The sequence below is a fragment of the Bufo gargarizans genome, chromosome 4 (assembly GCF_014858855.1).
Source record: "Bufo gargarizans isolate SCDJY-AF-19 chromosome 4, ASM1485885v1, whole genome shotgun sequence".
NCBI lineage: Eukaryota > Metazoa > Chordata > Amphibia > Anura > Bufonidae > Bufo > Bufo gargarizans.
In genome coordinates, this window is record NC_058083.1 from 339,053,728 (window position 1) to 339,074,055 (window position 20,328).

The 20,328-nt window shown below is 42.2% G+C and overlaps 1 protein-coding gene across 4 annotated transcripts in view; it reads left to right on the top strand.

Moving 5' to 3' along the window:
- SLC22A3 (solute carrier family 22 member 3) overlaps window positions 1-20,328 on the top strand; it is a 330,912-nt gene that overhangs the window by 139,253 nt on the left and 171,331 nt on the right. For all 4 annotated transcript variants that reach the window (XM_044290225.1, XM_044290223.1, XM_044290224.1 and 1 more), the window contains one exon: window positions 10,162-10,316. In XM_044290225.1, coding sequence (XP_044146160.1) covers window positions 10,162-10,316 — 155 coding nt within the window. The remainder of the gene's footprint in view (window positions 1-10,161; window positions 10,317-20,328) is intronic.

Genomic DNA, 20,328 nt, shown 5'->3' on the forward strand with positions numbered 1-20,328 from the left:
GCAATGCGTTCACCTCACGCATTGCCCCTGCACGGAAAACTCACCCGTGTGAAAGAGGCCTTACTTCAGACCTCAGGAATGAGGCCAGCTACGTGGTACCACTAACCAACTACATTTCAAGGAATAAAAGGGAAAAGAACTACTAAAATACCTTGTTACACAGGCACTTAACTCATCACTGGCATATGAATTAGGGCTCGTTCATATGAATGTTTTTTTAATTCCGTACACGGGCAGTTTTTTGCGTTCTGTATACGGAACCATTCATATAATTGGTTTTGCTAAAAGAGGAATGTACTCCATATGCATTCTGTTTCCGTATTTCCGTTTTTTCTGTTCAAAGATAGAACATGACCTATTATTGCCCGCAAATCACATTCTGTGGCTCCATTCAAGTCAATGGGTCCGCCAAAAAAAGGAACACATACGGAATGTACTTGTATTTTTTCCGTATCCGTTCCATCTATTGAAAATTTTCTGCTCAGCCCCATTTTTTAAATGTAATTACTGTATACTGTATATGCCATATGGAAAAACAGAAGGGAAAAACGGAATGGAACCGGAAACACTATAGAAAAAAAAAAAAATACGGAAAAACACATATGGTCGTGTGAACCAGACCTTAAAAGTTATTTTTCTCCAGAATGAAGCAATGGGTCACTAAGTGAAACGTTTCATTTGGTTGAGTTAGATACAGTATACAAGACATTGTGCCTGGTTTACCAGTGAATTTCCTGGTGACAGGCACGCTTTAAAGCTTATAGTACTGTCACACGGTTAGGTTTCTGCATGCAGTTTGGGAGGCCAAAATCAATAGTGCATCATAAAAGGAGAGAAAATATACAGGACAGATACTACTTCTCCTCTTTTTTTATTCACTCCTGGTCATGTCTTACAGAACTGCATGCAGAAACCTGAGTATGTGGCCATACCCTTAGAGATATATAGAATTTTCCTAGATGTAAAATTTAACTTGGCTAGCTTAAATTATTTGAAATACTGGTTATTTATATTGGAACCTCATGCAGAACCCATTAATGTACCTATGAATTATACATTTTACTCCTGAGCTGTAATTAAAAGTGACTTCACAGGAAAGATTAGATGACAGGAAAATGCTTCATGATCCATAAATCTGTTCAGGTTTCAGGTCACTGAATTCATAGAATTTTTAAAGGCAGAAAAATGTTATCTTAAAAATAATTGTGATCCCCCCCCATGATTTCTTAGAAGGTAATCAGGATGTGCAAGCGACTAATTTAATTAGGTAAGATAGGTAAGAACAGTATTATTGTACAACTGATGTGTTTATTAATTTTCCTTATTTTGAGTTTTATTTCTTTTATGAGCGTTTCCCAGCACACATGGCACATCTTGATGCCGCCCTCCTGCTTCAAACCTACTGAACTAAGCTCTTTCACCAATTTAAACTTTTCACTCTCTCGCGCCATTTAGCCTGCATGGGTCACTTCTGCTAGTACAATATCTCATACATCAGTTACTTTATTTTAACTTATTACATAATCTATAGAGCAAAAAAAATGACTTTTTAATACAAAGTAACCAAGATATTTGATATTTAATAAAAGATCTAAATATTACAGCTTAAAGGGGATATCCAGGAAATACTTAAAGGGGTTATCCAGGAAATAATATTGATGAATCATATCACATCGGCGGGGGTCCGAGTCTTGACACCCCTGCTGATCTGCTGCTTGAGGAAGGTGTAGCATTCACCGGAGCTCTGGTGAGTGAACCGACCTCCCGGAAACTTCATCTGATTCCACATAAATGTCTACAGAACCTGTTCTATTAAACGCTTATAAAAGTAGAGAATCCCCGATAGAGTGGAGAGGGTCTCAGCAGTAAGTTGGTGTTGACGTCATGATTATTTTGCCCTTCCTCTGATCCGTCACAACAATAACCTTTCAAAAAACGGATCCTGTCTGTTGAGCATTTGCCTTCACTCAGTCAGCATTTGGTCAGTAATATATCAGTAATGCTAATGCAAAAAAAACAACAACTGTGGATCTAAAACAGATGACACGTGAATCGAATATTTGCATGTCTTCTGTGTTTTCTACCCACTCCTGCTTTTGGCTACCAAATCATAAGCCAATTCTGACGGGACTATACAGGCCTTAAAGCAGCTACACAGATAGGATCCATTGTTCGTCTCATTTTTCTTTCCTTCTTACAGATCAGAAGTGTCAAATAAAAGATGATGTCAGCCAGGCCGAAAGCCAAAATAGTGGACCAGTCATGAAGTGGGGAAGGGTGGGAACAGCATGAGAAGTCCACAGAGCAGGCCTATGACATAGTAGTGAGGTGGAAGCAGCATGAGGAGACCACAGAGTGGCCCAATAACAGGGTCTGGAGGTAGAAGCAGTATGAGGAGGACCCGAGTGGCACAATGACAGAGTCTGGAGGTGGCAGCAACATTAGTAGGCTACAGAGTGGCACAATGCCAGAGTGTGGAGGTGGCAGCAGCAGTTGGCCACAATGACAGAGTCTGGAGGTGGCAGCAGCATGAGTAGGCCACAGAGTGGCACAACAACAGAGTCTGGAGGTGGCAGCAGCATGAGTAGGCCACAGAGTGGCACAACGACAGAGTCTGAAGGTGGCAGCAGCATGAATAGGCCACAGAGTGGCACACTGACTGAGTTTGTAGGTGGCAGTAGCAGCAGCGTCAGGAGGAGGCCACAGAATGGCACAATGACTGAGTCTAGAGGTGGCAGCAGCATGAGTAGGCCACAGAGTGGCACAACTACAGAGTCTGGAGGTGGCAGCAGCATGAATAGGCCACAGAGTGGCACACTGACTGAGTTTTTAGGTGGCAGTAGCAGCAGCACATCAGGAGGAGGCCACAGAGTGGCATAATGACCGAGTCTAGAGGTGGCAGCAGCATGAGTAGGCCACAGAGTGGCACAACAACAGAGTCTGGAGGTGGCAGCAGCATGAGTAGGCCACAGAGTGGCACAATGACAAAGTCTAGAGGTGGCAGCAGCATGAGTAGGCCGCAGAGTGGCACAATGACCGAGTCTGGAGGTGGCAGCAGCATGAGGAAGCCACAGAATGGTGCAATCACAGAGTGTGGAGGTGGCAGCAGCATGAGGAAGCCACAGAATGGTGCAATCACAGAGTGTGGAGGTGGCAGCAGCATGAGGAAGCCACAGAATGGCACAATGACAGAGTGTCGATTGACCAAGATACTTCTGGGGGAACCTGCCTGGCATGAACAGGCCTCTAGTAGCTACAGACAATGAGAAGACAAAGTGTAAAAATAGCTTTGAGCTCAAAAGAGTTGCGAAGTTCATCAAGATACGTCACTAAAGATTTTACCACATATAACCACAGCACTGAGCGCAGAATAAATTCTGTTTTTCGACCGACATACTGCAATAAAGATTTTACCACATATTACTACAGTGCTGAACGCTGAATACAATTCGTTTTTCCACCAAAATAAGTCACAAAAGATTTTACTGCATAGAACGGAGATTGAGAAGGTCTTCGAATTCCCCCTGAACTATGCGGACGTCTCAGAAATAAACCGCTGCACCCAACAGCAGCTCCTGGGAAGGTCATGGAGCGTCCTGGTCATCCGGCATCTATTCGCTCCGCTGAAGGATTATTTTGAAAGTGTGTAGAAGCCACCGGGGCCCCCACGCTGCAGATTTATCATGGAGACATCATAGAGATTTTACTGCATATTACTACAGCGCTGAAGGCTGAATTAAATTAGTTTTTCGACCGCAATACGTAACAAAAGATTTTACCACATATCACTACAGCGCTGAACGCTGAATAAGATTAGTTTTTCCACCGAAATACATCACAAAAGATGTTACCACATATAACTGCAGCGCTGAACTTTGATTAAAAAAAAATTCCCACCGAAATACCTCACAAAAGATTTTACCGCATATAACGCAGCACGGAGATGGAGAGGGTCTTCGGAGTCCCCCCCAAACTATACGGACGTCTCAGAAATGAACCTCTGCTCCCGACAGCAGCTCATGGGAAGGTCATGGACCATCCCGGGCATCGGCATCTATTCGCTCCGCTGAAGGATTATTTTGAAAGTGTGTAGAAGCCACACGGGGCCCCCACGCTGCAGATTTATCATGGAGACATCATGGAGATTTTACCGCATATAACTACAGCGCTGAACAAAATTTGTTTTTCGACCGCAATACGTCAATAAAGATTTTACCACATATCACTGCAGCGCTGAACACAATTTGTTTTTCCACCAAAATACATCACAAAAGATTTTACCGCATATTGCTACAGCGCTGAACGCCGAATAAGGTTTGTTTTTCCACCGAAATACGTCCCAAAAGGTTTTACCACATATAACTTCGACCGAAATCCGTCAATAAAGATTTTACCACATATAATGGAGCATGGAGATAGAGAGGGTCTTCGAATTCCCTCCGCACTACACGGACATCTCAGAAATGTACCGCTGCTCCGACAGCAGTTCCTGGAAAGGTCATGGAGCATCCTGAGCATCCGACATCTATTCTCCCCGCTGAAGGATTACTGCAGGCATGTCCAAACTGCGGACCTCCAGCTGTTGCAAAACTACAACTCCCAGCATGCCCTAATAGCTGTAAGCTTCGCAGACATGCTGGGAGTTGTAGTTTTGCAACAGCTGGAGGGCCGCAGTTTGGACATGCCTGGATTACTGTGAAAGTGTGTAGAAGCCATTATGGATTTATCATGGAGACATCATGGAGATTTTACCGCATATAACCGCAGCGCTGACCGCTGAATAAATTTAGTTTTTCGACCGAAATACTTCAATAAAGATTTTACCGCATATAACCGCAGCGCTGAACGCTAAATAAAATTTGTTTTTCCACCGAAATATGTCAATAAAGATTTTACCACAAATATTAGTGCAGCGCTGAACACTAAATATATTTAGTTTTTTTACCGAAATACGTCACTAAAGGTTTTACCACATATAACTGCAAAAGTGAACTCTGAATATATTTAGTTTTTGTACTGAAATAATAACTGCAGAAGTTAAATGCGTATATATTTTTCCTTTTGTATTGAAAAAGGCCAGTAAACGCTTTTAGCAGAAATAAATGCACTAGTGAAGTGCGTATATTTTTTTCTTTCTGTACTGAAGTAGGCCACTAAACACTTTTGCCACAAATAACTGCACTAGTGAAGTGCGTATATATTTTTCTTTCTATAATGAAAAAGGGCACTAAACCCTTTTGCCACGAATAAGTGCACCAGTGAAGTGCATATATTTTTTTCTTTCTGTACGCTTCCAACACATATAACCGCCGACGTGAACTGAGAATATATTTATCTTTTTTTAAAAGATATAAGCCACTAAAGCAGGCATCCTCAAACTGCGGCCCTCCAGCTGCTGTAAAACTACAACTTCCACAATGCCCTGCTGTAGGCTGATACCTGTAGGCTGTTCGGGCATGCTGGGAGTTGTAGTTTTGCAACAACTGGAGGGCCGCAGTTTGAGGATGCCTGCACTAAAGGCTTTTCAACATAGCACTTGCACCACTAGAACAAATTGCTGGAATGACATAGCTTTATAATGGCAATTTGAATCCCCTAATTATCTTTCCCTGCACTTGTAAATCGCTTTTCTAGCACTGTCCCTAGCGACTTCTGACGTCTCTCCCAGCACTAAGATGCTGTGAAATGAATCCTCCCTATCCTTTCCCTGCACTTCTAAAAATAAATTTTCACTATGAGGTTTTTCCAATTGCTGTCCCTGCACTCAGAACGCTTAAAAATGTCTGACTCTAAGATGGCCGCCGTATTTATAGGGCTTTGACATTACAGGGCTGGCTGGATGCTGTTTGGCTGCATGCAAGGCATTATGGGTGAGCCCGCCTTCCCAGAGTTCCTTGCCCCATGTTCTCACACGTGTAGCCGCCATTGTAGTTGCCATTTTAGGAAAAATTAGCTTTCATTTAATTGAAGCGAGCAGTGCTGTCGTAACCAGCTCCATCCACTACAGAAATAGATGGAGCTGTACAGTTCTAAGCCAAAGCTATTGCAGAAGAGCTGATGATTTGGTATGGGGGTTCAGAGCACATTCGGAAACAGATTTTTTAATAAAAATTAAGGAGCTTGTTCGTCGGGTAATCAATGGCAGTATTACTCCCAGATCATAGCTAATTCATTGTTAACGATAAACTGGATGGCAATTGGCCCTCTAATACAGGCTTTAGACTGACAGAGAACAACACAATAATTATATAATAAAATACATAAAGCGGCAATCATGGGAACACTAGAGTGTGTCAGTAAAAATAGGCTCCAGACATCAAGGGACTAGTACCATATCAAATAGCAGCATTAACACATAGGGCTCATTATAGCAAACATGCAATGTTTGCAATTCACCGCTCACCACAGGAACGTAAGGGGCGGTGATATACCTATGCATACCCAGAGTGAAATGCTGCTAATAAAAGTAACAAAAAACATCAAAGTTACTGACCCAGTCTGGAGCATCCGCCCGACGATCGTTTCGCTCTGCACTTCCTCACAGGGCAAGTGCCCTGTAGTGCTTCCGGTGTTCCATTCCGTGACTCCGTTCCGCATCTCTGGAATTGCGGACCCATTCAAGTGAATGAGTCCGCATCCGTGATGCAGGGTGCACACAGCAGGAGCCCAGGGATTGCCGATCCGCCGTTTGTGGGCTGCAAGATGGCCATGGCCACCCAACGGCCGTGTGCATGAGGCCTAAGACAGTATTAGTAAATTTGCCCCAGTATTTTTGGGGGAAAAAAAGACAGCAATGGATCCAGCACAAAGCACTTCTATTATATTTCCCTATCATTTTGAATTCACTTCTGTCTGTGGTTCAAGAAACAGCATCAAAAACTGCTAAAACTGCCCACATTGACTGTTGTGGTGAATTTCTGACACAATTTGGTGCGTATAATTTTAGACATAGGAAGCATGTACTTAAAGGGGTTATCCCATGATTAATGTAAAAAATGAAAATCATATATACATACTGTACATGACAATCTCTCAAAACAAAGCTAGAACCAGCCCTATACCTCACATGGATCCAGAGATCTCCCCATCCGTTGCTCTGCTAAATTTATAGCAAGCTGACAGCTGAAGGGGAGTGTCTTTTCTGCTGCAGCTAAGGGGGTGTGTCTCAGCTCTGCCTATCACAGATCAGGAGGCGTGTATCAGCTCTGCCTATAACAGTGCAGGAGGCAGTTGAAGGATGAAACTGAGCATGTGCGGCCATCTCAGTGAGATGGTCAAAGAAATAAGAAAAAGTACAATGAGCAAGTCGCGCTATACAGATACATTTTATTAAATAACTCAGTGGCTATACAAAATTTTTAATTACATGCAATTACAAAAGTATTCAGATCCAAGTGATGGTTTGAAAACTGTAGAATATTTTCCATGGGACAACCTCTTTAAGTAATTTTTTTTGCAAAAATGTTGGCCAAAACTTCTGTTGCAAACTAATAATTTGTATAGGGTTAGACAGAGATGTCTAGCCATGCATCAAACATACTCTCCACAATTGGGCAACTGTGATAAATTTGGTGGATCTTTAGACTGCTTAAGCTTATACCCTTGCAACATCAGTTTTGAATAATTTGAGAGGTGTCGTTTCTAAAATGGGGTCATTTATGGGTGGGTTCTATTACTTAAACCCATCAAAATCACTTTATAACTAAACTGGTGCTTAAAAAAATGGTTTCGGAAATTTTGCTGAAAATTTGAAAAATAACTTCTAAACCTTCTAACGTCCCAAAAAACATTTAATGACATTTACAAACTTAGGGTCCATTCACACGTCCTGTTTTTTTTCATCCTGAAAAACGGTCAGTTTTTTGCGGATCCGTTGTTCCTGAAAATGTTTCCGTATGTCATCCGTATGTCATCCGTTTTTGCGGATCCGCAAAAAACGGGAACATGTATACATTTCAATAATCAAATAAAGTTGTTTGGATTTCTTTGAAAAAAAAAAAAAAAAAAAATAAAAAATAAAATTGTTATGTGTTTCCAGGAACGGAATCCGCAAAAAACGGATGACATACGGAATGACATCCGAATGTCATCCGTTTTTTGCAGATCCATTGACTTTGTATTGTACCAGGATCCGATTTTTCAGGACAAGAATAGGACATGTTTTATATTTAAACGGACATGCGGAACGGAACAACGGAAACGGACAGCACACATTGTGCTGTCCGATTTTTTCCAGGACCCATTGAAAATGAATGGGTCCAGATCTGGTCCTGATCTGTTCCTGAAAAAACGGAACAGATCAGGAAAGAAAAAATGGACGTGTGAATGGACCCTTACTGGGAATGTTGATTGATAATTATTTTATGAGGTATTACCATTTGTCTTAAAAGTAGAGAAATTCAAATTTAGAAAATTTTAAATTTTTCCCAATTTTTGGTAAATTTGGGATTATTTTATAAATAAAGGTGAAATATATTGACTCAAATTTACCACTGTCATGAAGTACAATGTGTCACGAGAAAACAGTCTCAGAATGGCTTGGATAAGTAAGTGTTCCAAAGTTATTACCACATAAAATAACACATGTCAGATTTGCAAAAATTGGCCAGGGATTTAAGTTGAAAAGTGGTCCAGTAGTGAAGGGGTTAAATAGCAGCAAGCGTCATCACAAACATATGGACACTGGATCAAGTGAAGGATCAGGATCCGTGCTGACAGCAGAACACCTGTGGGAGCACACAAACATAAACCTTCAGCAAGATTTACATTCAAATTGCAAAAAGGTTTGTGACTCGTGAGCTGTTCCACATGCATGTAATTATATAGTGTGCATGTTATATAGCCACTGATTTATTCAATAAAAGGTATCTGTATCTGTATAGCGTCACCTGCTATTTGTACTTTTTATTATGTCTTTATCCAGCTCACTAAGATGGCCGCATATGCTCAGTTTAATCCTTCAACTGCCTCCTGAGTTGTGTTAGGGAGAGAGCTGCAGTAGAATGGGCATACCCCCTTAGCTGCAGCAGAGAGGACACTCCCCCTGAGCTGTCCACTTGATATAAATCTAGCAGAGCAATGAATGGGGAGATCTCTGGATCCATGTGATGTACAGGGCTGGTTCTAGCTTTGTTAGAAAGAAATTGTCATATACTATATGATGGCTTATTTTCATTTTTTATATTAATCATGGGATAACCCCTTTAAGGGCTGTTTCACACGAGCGGATGCCGTGCGTGACATCCGCTCCGTGAATGATAGCCAAGACCCGATGCGGACAGCAGAAGCACGGAGCAGTAACATGACTGATAACGCTCCGTGCCTCTCTGTGATCTCTTTACTACGAAATCACAACAACAACTTTATCTCACTGTGATTATGTAGTAAAGAGATCACAGAGAGGCACGGAGCATTGTCAATCATGTTACTGCTCCGTGCTTCTGCTGTCCACATCGGGTCTTGGCTGTCATTCACGCAGCGGATGTCACGCATGGCATCCGCTCGTGTGAAACTGCCCTAAGCAGTCAGGAGGTAAATGCCTTAGTATATCATGTGGCAGTATTTCTGTTACTGACACAGGACAGCACTAAGGCACATATATATAGGCGCTGCAGCATTGATGTGTCTCTCATGTGTCATATTAGTGGGTCAGATGACACACTGGAGATATGTCACCGCTGCAGCGGCTATGTGATCCATTTCAAACTGGATTTTGACGCAGAGAGCTTCTGCAGCAGCCCAGGAGATGCAAGGAAGCGGGAACCTAGAAGTCAGGCAGGTGAGTATGATTCTGTCTGCAGGTTCGGCATTTATTCATAATGTATACTTTAATTGTAAGTATGTACACATTTAATTTGTAAGACATTTATATCAACAAATTTTTATTGTTACTTATTGTTATATTGTAATTGTGTTTTTATAGATAGGTAGTTTTTATTTCTACTTATTTTTTGTAAGGTGAGATATCTTGTTATAAGATTATGACCATGGATCGACTGAAAGCCTAATTTTGCCATTAAAAACTGCCCACTAACTTAATAAAACCATTACTATCTATGTACATCATCTTAAAATTAGTTATGTAAAACACAACTATTTGTTTATCTGAAGCTTCATACATTTAATGAAACCTGTTGATTATTTGCTTTCTTTCAATATCAGATATGGAAGAAAAGTCACATACCTGATTTCGTCTTTTGGAGTTGGACTATGTGGAGTCATTGTAGCATTTGCACCAAACTTTTACATTTTGGTGTTTTTTCGTTTTCTACAAGGTATCTTTGGGAAAGGAACATGGATGACATGCTATGTTATTAGTAAGTAAATTATTAACATTATTGTTTTTTTCTAAAACTATGTGCCAATATAATCTTGTTCATAAGAATTGCAGAACTGTTACTTGAAAGTCATGAGGGAAAAATCCAGTTAATTAAACATAATCATAACTGTAGGAAAATAAAAAGTGAGATGCTTAATTATAAATTCCGAGAGCCATAATATTTTTATTTTTCAATTATCGTAGCTGTATGTATGCTTGCTTTTTACTGAGTAAATTATGACACATTTTCAGAGTGTATCATATGTATTGAAAAAATGTGAATAGAAATTCCATAATTTTTATAGTGTTCACTGTGTAAAATGGCATGTTACATTTATTCAGAGGTTCATACGATTATGGCAATACCAAATTGATATACTTTTCATATTTTTTTACGTTTGCACATTAAAAGCACATCATAAACCCATTGTATTGCCATAACTTTTTTATTGATTCATCAATGGAGCAGTGTGAGAGCTTATTTTGTGTGTGACAAGCTTTAGTTTCCATTGGTACCATTTTGGGATGCATACATTTTGATCACTTTTTGTTTCATTTTTTGGAAAGTGGGATGAACAAAAAAACAGCAATTCTGGAATTATTTATTTATTTATTACAGGGTTCACTGTGCCGTATAAATAACATGTTAACTTTATTCTGTATATAGCAGTAGGAGCCTGGCTTTCTATTACAGAAGACAGAGCTGAGCCTGCACCAAGACAGCACCGTATATGTATAGTAGCTACTTTTAACTTCCTCGTGGCAACGCCATAAATATATGGCGCATATTGTCAGGGAGTTAAAAAGGCTAATAAGTTACCAGGTCTAAATGGTTAAAGAAGTTGACCATTTAAAAGAAAAAAATCTGAAAAGGCAATAAACCATTAAGTTTTGGTAATAAAAGAATGAGAAGTTCTAATAATAATCTTTCCTGGTCCTCAGTCACTTATGCAGTGCCAAATAATCCTGCCACATGTTTTCAAGGCTGTTCCTTAATATGAAATGGCCTTGCTAAATTTTAAACCCTCCTTCCTTAGGCCTCATGCACACGACCGTTGTGTGCATCCATGGCCGTTGTGCCGTTTTCCGTTTCTGTTTTGCAGCCGAGACCGTGATCCGTGTATCCTATCCGTCAAAAAAATATGACCTGTCCTAATTTTTTGACGGACAACGGTTCACGGACCCATTCAAGTCAATGGGTCCGTGAAAGAACACGGATGCACACAAGATTGGCATCCGCGTCCATGATCCGTGTCCGTAGCTTACTTTCATACAGACGGATCCGAAGATCCATCTGCATAAAAGCTTTTTCAGAGCTGAGTTTTCACTTCGTGAAAACTCAGATCCGACAGTATATTCTAACACAGAGGCGTTCCCATAGTGATGGGGACACTTCAGGTTAGAATATACTAAAAGAACTGTGTACATGACTGCCCCCTGCTGCCTAGCAGGTGCTGCCAGGCAGCAGGGGGCAGACCCCCCCTTTCCCCCCTGTAGCTAACACATTGGTGGCCAGTGCGGCCACCCCCCTCCCTCCCCTGTAGTTAACTCATTGGTAGCCAGTGGGCCCCCCTCCCTCCCCTGTAGTTAACTCGTTGGTAGCCAGCCCCCCCTCCCTCCCCTGTAGTTAACTCATTGGTAGCCAGCCCCCCCTCCCTCCCCTGTAGTTAACTCATTGGTGGCCAGTGGGCCCAACCCTCCCTCCCCTGTAGTTAACTCATTGGTGGCCAGTGGGCCCCCCCTCCCTCCCCTGTAGTTAACTTGTTGGTGGCCAGTGGGCCCTCTCCCCTCCCTCCCCCTCCTAATTAAAATCTCCCCCCCTATCATTGGTGGCAGTGGAGAGTACCGATCGGAGTCCCAGTTTAATCGCTGGGGCTCCGATCGGTAACCATGGTAACCAGGACGCTACTGCAGTCCTGGTTGCCATGGTTACTTAGCAATTTGTTGTCACGAGGGTGTCAAGAGCCACGCCTGACTCCGTTGTACCCGGGGTCAGGAGGTCGCAGCGGTTGGCTGCACGCTCTATGTCAGATAGGGAAGTTTCCTTATTGTAGCTTTCTGGGTTTGCTTTACAAACCCTTTTGGCTCACTCAGGGATCCGTAGCTCCTTCTCTCAGCTGTTCCTTGTCCAGCACTCCCAATCCTCCTTATATTCCCCTCTCACACTTCTCTGGTTGCCAGATATAGAGCTTCCTGCCTGGACATCTATTCTGACCCACTGGAGCTGTGTTGCTGCGTTCTCTGAGTGTTGCCTTAGAACGCTACCCTCCGGATCCCTGTTGGACCTTTGTGGACATTGTTGCCGTCCACCTGGGTGTTTGTGTTTGTCTGTGTTTGTCTGTCCTTTCCCTGGTGTTTCCCTCTTAGTGCAGTGGTGAGGACTAGCGATCCCACCGGCCCGTTCATTATCTAGGGCTCATTTCAGGGAAAGCCAGGGTTTAGGCACGTGATCGCCGCACGGGTGAGGAACCCGTCTAGGGACGTCAGGGCAGGCAGGTGTCAGCTACAAGGTGAGTTAGGGGTCACCACCTTTCCCTCTCCCTTGGGCAGGGCTTTCCCTGTTTTCCTCCCTGTGCGTGTTGCCGGTCATTACATTTGTAGAAGCATTATACTTACCTGCGAGCTGCGATGTCTGTGTCCGGACGGGAGCTCCTCCTACTGGTAAGTGACAGGTCTGTGCGGTGCATTGCCTAATGATCTGTCACTTACCAGTAGGAGGAGCTCCCGGCCGGACACAGACATCGCAGCTCGCAGGTAAGTATGATGCTTCTACAAATTGCTAAGTAACCATGGCAACCGGGACTGCAGTAGCGTCCCGGTTGCCATGGTTACCGATCGGAGCCCCAGTGATTAAACTGGGACTCCGATTGGTACTCTCCACTGCCACCAATGATAGGGGGGAGATTTTAATTAGGAGGGGGAGGGAGGGGAGAGGGCCCACTGGCCACCAACGAGTTAACTACAGGGGAGGGAGGGGGGTCCCACTGGCTACCAATGAGTTAACTACAGGGGAGGGAGGGGGGCCCACTGGCCACCAATGAGTTAACTACAGGGGAGGGAGGGGGGGCCGACCGCACTGGCCACCAATAAGTTAACTACAGGGGAGGGAGGGGGGGCCGGCCACACTGGCCACCAATGAGTTAACTACAGGGGGGGAGGGGGGGCAGCCGCACTGGCCACCAATGAGTTAAAAACAGGGGGGGGGTCTGCCCCCTGCTGCCTGGCAGCACCTGCCAGGTAGCAGGGGGCAGTCATGTACACAGTTTTTTAGTATATTCTAACCTGAAGCGTCCCCATCACCATGTGAACGCCTCTGTGTTAGAATATACTGTCGGATCTGAGTTTCACGATGTAACTCATATCCGACAGTATATTCTAAAATAGAGGCGTTCCCCTGGTGATGGGGACGCTTCAAGTTAAAATATACCATCGGATTGGAGAAAACTCTGATCCAATGGTATAAAAGAGACTCCAGACTTTACATTGAAAGTCAATGGGGACGATCCGTTTGCAACTGCACCATATTGTGTCATCGTCAAACGGAGCCGTCCCCATTGACTTGCATTGTAATTTAGGACGGATCCGTTTGGCTCCGCACGACCAGGCGGACACCAAAACGACCTTTTTTTCATGTCCGTGGATCCTCCAAAAATCAAGGAAGACCCACGGACGAAAAAACGGTCACGGATCACGGACCTACGGACCCCGTTTTTGCGGACCGTGAAAAAATACTGTCGTGTGCATGAGGCCTCACTCAAACGCAATTCCAACTACTGACTCTTGTTTTATAAGCTGCCAACGAGACAATCTCAGTCATGGAAAAAAAAGTTTAGTCATCTTTCATGAAATCAAATGTAGACTTGATAATATCTGTGTTAGTGAAAAACTTACCATAATTCTCTTCAACTCTGATACCAACTTTGAAAAGGTGCGATTTTATAGATCTGACATGTCTACCCTTGCAAATCTTCCCAATACCTCCCAGGTTTATGGCTTCCACAAATAGCTAATTATCCAAAAATTATTCACATGTGTTCCAACTCCACAGTGGAAAAGGTTGTTTCTCCTCTTTCTGGCACAACCAAGGAGGCAATCTTGAAGATGAATCATGTGTCTGCTGCTAAGCTGCATCATGGATGCAGAGACCACCTCTGTGGTTAATACCACTCATACTGTGCACTGATACTGTGCAAGGTGGAGACCTTTTTTTTTTTTTTTTTTTTGCACAGCAAAGATATGATATTAAAAAAACAGTATTTAAACTGTGAAAGTTGACACTTTACCACCTTCTAAAAATTTTTCACCATAAAATGGCTGTCCCTGATAGATCATTATTTGTAATATTTCAGTATACTACTAGGTAGGCTGTTTCCATAAACTAGCAATGGTTTGTTTTAGAGATGAGGGAACCACTCAAGATTTGGTTCAGCTTAGGTTTGCCAAGCTTTTGAGAAAGTTCAGTTTGGACCCAAATCAATTCAGGCCAAACCAACATTGCAAATTAGGAATTGGTGGTGGCTGCTCTCCTATATAGTCTATGGTATGGTGCTTACAAGTCCAAGGAGAGGACACCCTACCTCTCAAGTAGGAAAATATTTTGATCAAAGGTGTAAGGACGAGCACTCTACCATTTGGTACACATTTATTTGAATTAATAAAAATGTATATAATAGCATATAAAACTTCTTAAAACAACAACTTTATAAAATGACACTAAAATAAATATAACCACAATGGGGTAATGATTTTCTTAGTTGGAGATGATCGGTTTCTCAAGAGTCCTGAAACTGCGTTGTATGAGGTCCTCTAATTATGTTTAAGAGTCCATGGAGATGGTATTACTATGACCTAACAGGCTCCAGCACTGTTTCGTTGGTCAGATCATAGTCCCAAAATATGCAATGAGGCAAAGATAAGGTAAGGATGAAATGACCGGCTTAATAGCCGCTTACCTCTCATTCATATGTGTCTTCAGTCCTGCATTCTGGTCGGACTTTTCAGGATATTCTACCGCAGTGCAGCCGGGGTGCGTGGAACACCTTGAATGGTATCGGAGGCCGGCGTCTCACGTGGTTCCACTCGGTGTCCGCGCTGGATGCTTAGCGAAACAGCACCTACGTCACTTCCTGTGTGATCAGGTAGTGACGTCTACCTTGTATTTCGGCGGTGATTTCGAACTGCAGTTTCCTGATGTTTTAATCTTGCAGGTATCGGAATATTGTCTGCATGGCCATGCAATTTAGGAAAGTGTAGACAGGTATATGGCGTAAACCCAGACGCGTTTCGGGAGTTGTCACTCTCCCTTCCTCAGTGGTTATGCCATACCTGTCTAGATACGCCTTATATACTTCCCAGGGTTATCTTCAAAATCTGGATCGGACCTCAGGATGTAATCCTTCTGTTTCAATATCCGGGACTTCCATTCTCACAGTTTATCTTTGATATTCTATGGTCTATAGTTGGTAATGTCCCATTTTTGATGTCAATATATAATTTTTCAATGATTCTTCTATTCCTTCTTTTATAAAAGGCAAGAATAGAGAGAAAAGGAGTTTTTTTCTGCCACCTCAGCCTGTACCCCATTTGTGGATATGCGCTTCCATTTAAAACCATGGTATGTCAGTTAATATTGGATACTTAACTGCATACACTAATTAGTGTACTAATGAACACATAAAATGTTAAAATAAAATGATAAAATGGGAATTACTAGTATTGCATAATGAAACAACCAAAGTGGATATCCAATACAATGTATATGAGTATATTAGCGGCAATTTGGACACAATAATCTAATGCCTGTCATAGATATCACAATACAATACATGTCTAACCGCATTGGAGGCAAACCTAACAATGTTGATAACTCGGATGGTAAATATAGTATTGGACTCCTATATGGGGACAGCCCTATTCTCAATATGTAATCCCACATTAGGCACTCTCATAAAAAGCCAAATAGTTCCAGCTCTGAATTTAGGCCTGATGGTAGCAGGCTCCCAAATTCATATATTCGTCGGGATTCCCTTCTCGACATGTGTTTGATGAAATTGCCTCCTCTCCAGTGTTGATCCACCTTTTCCAGTGCCACAAAGACGAGGCTGGCCGGGTCACTATTGTGCACCTCCTTATAATGTTTTGACAAGGAATGCTTGTCGTAGCCTTTCTTGATGTTAGATATATGTTCAGCCAGCCTCGTCTTTAGTAACCGTTTGGTTCTACCAATGTATTGTTTATTACAAGGGCACTGGACTAGGTAGATCACACCGGAGGAATTGCATGTGAGGCAATCCTTGATGTCCCAAACGAATGAATTTTGTGTAGAGGGGACTGTGGTGATCTTACGGGGTTTGTTGTTAATTCTACATGGGATGCACTTGCCGCATTTAAAAAACCCTTTCAGATCCATCCAAGTCCCTATCAATGACCTTTTTTTCTCTCTAGTTTTCACAGAGGGGGCTATTTTAATGCCAAGATTAGGTGCCCTAGTAAATATAACATTTGGGGATGTGGGTAGAAGGTGGCCTATCACCTTATCATTCAGTATATGATGCCAATGTGTCTTCACTATTTTTTGTATTTTTCTATGGTCATCATTAAAGGGAAGGATGATCCTATTGTTCATCTCTTCACTTGTCCGAGATTTTTTCTTAATTTCAACCTGGTTATCGAAAAAGGTTTGTCTGTCTAGTTTTTTAACTCTTTCCAGGGCTTTTTCAACCACCTCATCCGGATATTCCTTCTCCCGGAACAGTTGTCGCATTCCAGCTGCCTCCTCCTCAAAACGTAGATCTTCCGTACAATTCCTCCTGATCCTCCGAAACTGGCCAGTGGGAATATTGTCAAGCCATCTTGGGAGGTGGCAGCTGGAATATTGGATGAAGCTATTTTTATTCGTCGGCTTAAAAAAGGTATTACAGACAAATCTGTTATTCTGTCTTCTGATTACCAGATCAAGGAATTCAGTTTCTTCCTTGATCATGGCATTAAATACCAGGTTCAGATGGTTCTCATTGATCTCTTTCAAAAAGAGATCAAGGGAGTCTCTTTCCCCCTTCCAGATGAACACCACATCATCGATGTAGCGACGCCATAGGGCCAGCTCCGCCCCCAGCCTGGGCCTAATGTGGTGGTATTCCCATTCAGCCAAGAATAAATTGGCGTAGCTGGGGGCGAACCTGGTCCCCATGGCAGTCCCACATTTTTGAAGGTAATGTATCCCCTCAAAATAAAAATAATTATGATTGAGGATATATTTTATACCATCTAGAATAAACTGAATGTGGATATCTTCTAGTTTTCCTTCCCTTTTCATTTGTTCTCCTACTGCGGTGAGTCCCTGTTGGTGGTCAATTGATGTATAAAGGGATTGTATATCCAAAGTCCCCATGGTCCACTCCGGTTGGACATCTAGATTTTCTAGAATCTGGATGATATGTGTTGTGTCCCTTATATATGACCTAGTTTTTTTCACTATTGGCTGTAATTGTGTATCTATATATCTGGACAGATTTGCCGTAATTGATTCAATGCCCGAAACAATCGGTCGACCAGGGGGATTTTTCAGATCTTTATGAATCTTGGGCAGACAATAGAAGACCGGAAGTCTTCCCTGTGTGCCCAAGATAAATTCAAATTCCTGTTGGGACACAAGTTTCTGCTCAAGGCCCTGTATACAATATTCTTTCAGCTCTTTATCAAATTCTTTTAGGGGGTCCTTCTTCAATCTCTTGTATGTTCTATCGTCCCCAAGTTGTCTGAGGCACTCATCATTGTATTTTGTAGTATCCATTATAACTACCGCCCCCCCTTTATCGGCTGGACGTATCGTAATCGATTCCTTTTTTTGGAGAGATTTTAATGCTGAGACTTCTTGTTTTGTTAAGTTGTCTCGATACGTGGGTTTGGCTTTTAGTTTTCTAATATCTTCTTCTACATTTTTTTGAAAAGCTGCCATTTCCCGGCTTATTTCATTTCTTGGAAACATGGTGGATCTATTTTTGAGCCCTGAACCAATTTGTACGGGATCTTTTTGTGTAGGTTTAGTTTGATCTATATCCTGTCTTACTTCATTTCTTATCATGGGATTCTTCAGAAAATGTTTCTTTAAACAAACACCTCTAATATATTTTTGTATTCCTATATACGTAGAGAATTTGTCGATTTTTTGGGTCGGAGCAAATTTCAAACCCTTTTCTAATAATTTCATTTGTGCTGTAGTGAGTGTGACTGAACTCAAATTAATTACTGATGTTGTATTATCTATCGGTGTCTCGTGTGTGATGACTCTTTTCCTCTTACTCCTTCTCGTCTTTCGGATTCGTCTGTGTATCTGTGATAGTGATGTCTTGATTTTTCCCCGTGATTTGTTGTGGTCTGAGAGTAATGTTTTTTTCTTTGTGTGTTGTGATACTGATTCGTGTTTTGTTGTGCATAATGATACCTCTGTCTCAAATTGTATTGATGTTTGTGTGATTCCTGATTGTGAGGGGGTGTTTGATCCCTGTGTCTTATTCTTGTCCTGTGGTGAGCTGGAGTGTGATCCCTTTATACATCAATTGACCACCAACAGGGACTCACCGCAGTAGGAGAACAAATGAAAAGGGAAGGAAAACTAGAAGATATCCACATTCAGTTTATTCTAGATGGTATAAAATATATCCTCAATCATAATTATTTTTATTTTGAGGGGATACATTACCTTCAAAAATGTGGGACTGCCATGGGGACCAGGTTCGCCCCCAGCTACGCCAATTTATTCTTGGCTGAATGGGAATACCACCACATTAGGCCCAGGCTGGGGGCGGAGCTGGCCCTATGGCGTCGCTACATCGATGATGTGGTGTTCATCTGGAAGGGGGAAAGAGACTCCCTTGATCTCTTTTTGAAAGAGATCAATGAGAACCATCTGAACCTGGTATTTAATGCCATGATCAAGGAAGAAACTGAATTCCTTGATCTGGTAATCAGAAGACAGAATAACAGATTTGTCTGTAATACCTTTTTTAAGCCGACGAATAAAAATAGCTTCATCCAATATTCCAGCTGCCACCTCCCAAGATGGCTTGACAATATTCCCACTGGCCAGTTTCGGAGGATCAGGAGGAATTGTACGGAAGATCTACGTTTTGAGGAGGAGGCAGCTGGAATGCGACAACTGTTCCGGGAGAAGGAATATCCGGATGAGGTGGTTGAAAAAGCCCTGGAAAGAGTTAAAAAACTAGACAGACAAACCTTTTTCGATAACCAGGTTGAAATTAAGAAAAAATCTCGGACAAGTGAAGAGATGAACAATAGGATCATCCTTCCCTTTAATGATGACCATAGAAAAATACAAAAAATAGTGAAGACACATTGGCATCATATACTGAATGATAAGGTGATAGGCCACCTTCTACCCACATCCCCAAATGTTATATTTACTAGGGCACCTAATCTTGGCATTAAAATAGCCCCCTCTGTGAAAACTAGAGAGAAAAAAAGGTCATTGATAGGGACTTGGATGGATCTGAAAGGGTTTTTTAAATGCGGCAAGTGCATCCCATGTAGAATTAACAACAAACCCCGTAAGATCACCACAGTCCCCTCTACACAAAATTCATTCGTTTGGGACATCAAGGATTGCCTCACATGCAATTCCTCCGGTGTGATCTACCTAGTCCAGTGCCCTTGTAATAAACAATACATTGGTAGAACCAAACGGTTACTAAAGACGAGGCTGGCTGAACATATATCTAACATCAAGAAAGGCTACGACAAGCATTCCTTGTCAAAACATTATAAGGAGGTGCACAATAGTGACCCAGGCCAGCCTCGTCTTTGTGGCACTGGAAAAGGTGGATCAACACTGGAGAGGAGGCAATTTCATCAAACACATGTCGAGAAGGGAATCCCGACGAATATATGAATTTGGGAGCCTGCTACCATCAGGCCTAAATTCAGAGCTGGAACTATTTGGCTTTTTATGAGAGTGCCTAATGTGGGATTACATATTGAGAATAGGGCTGTCC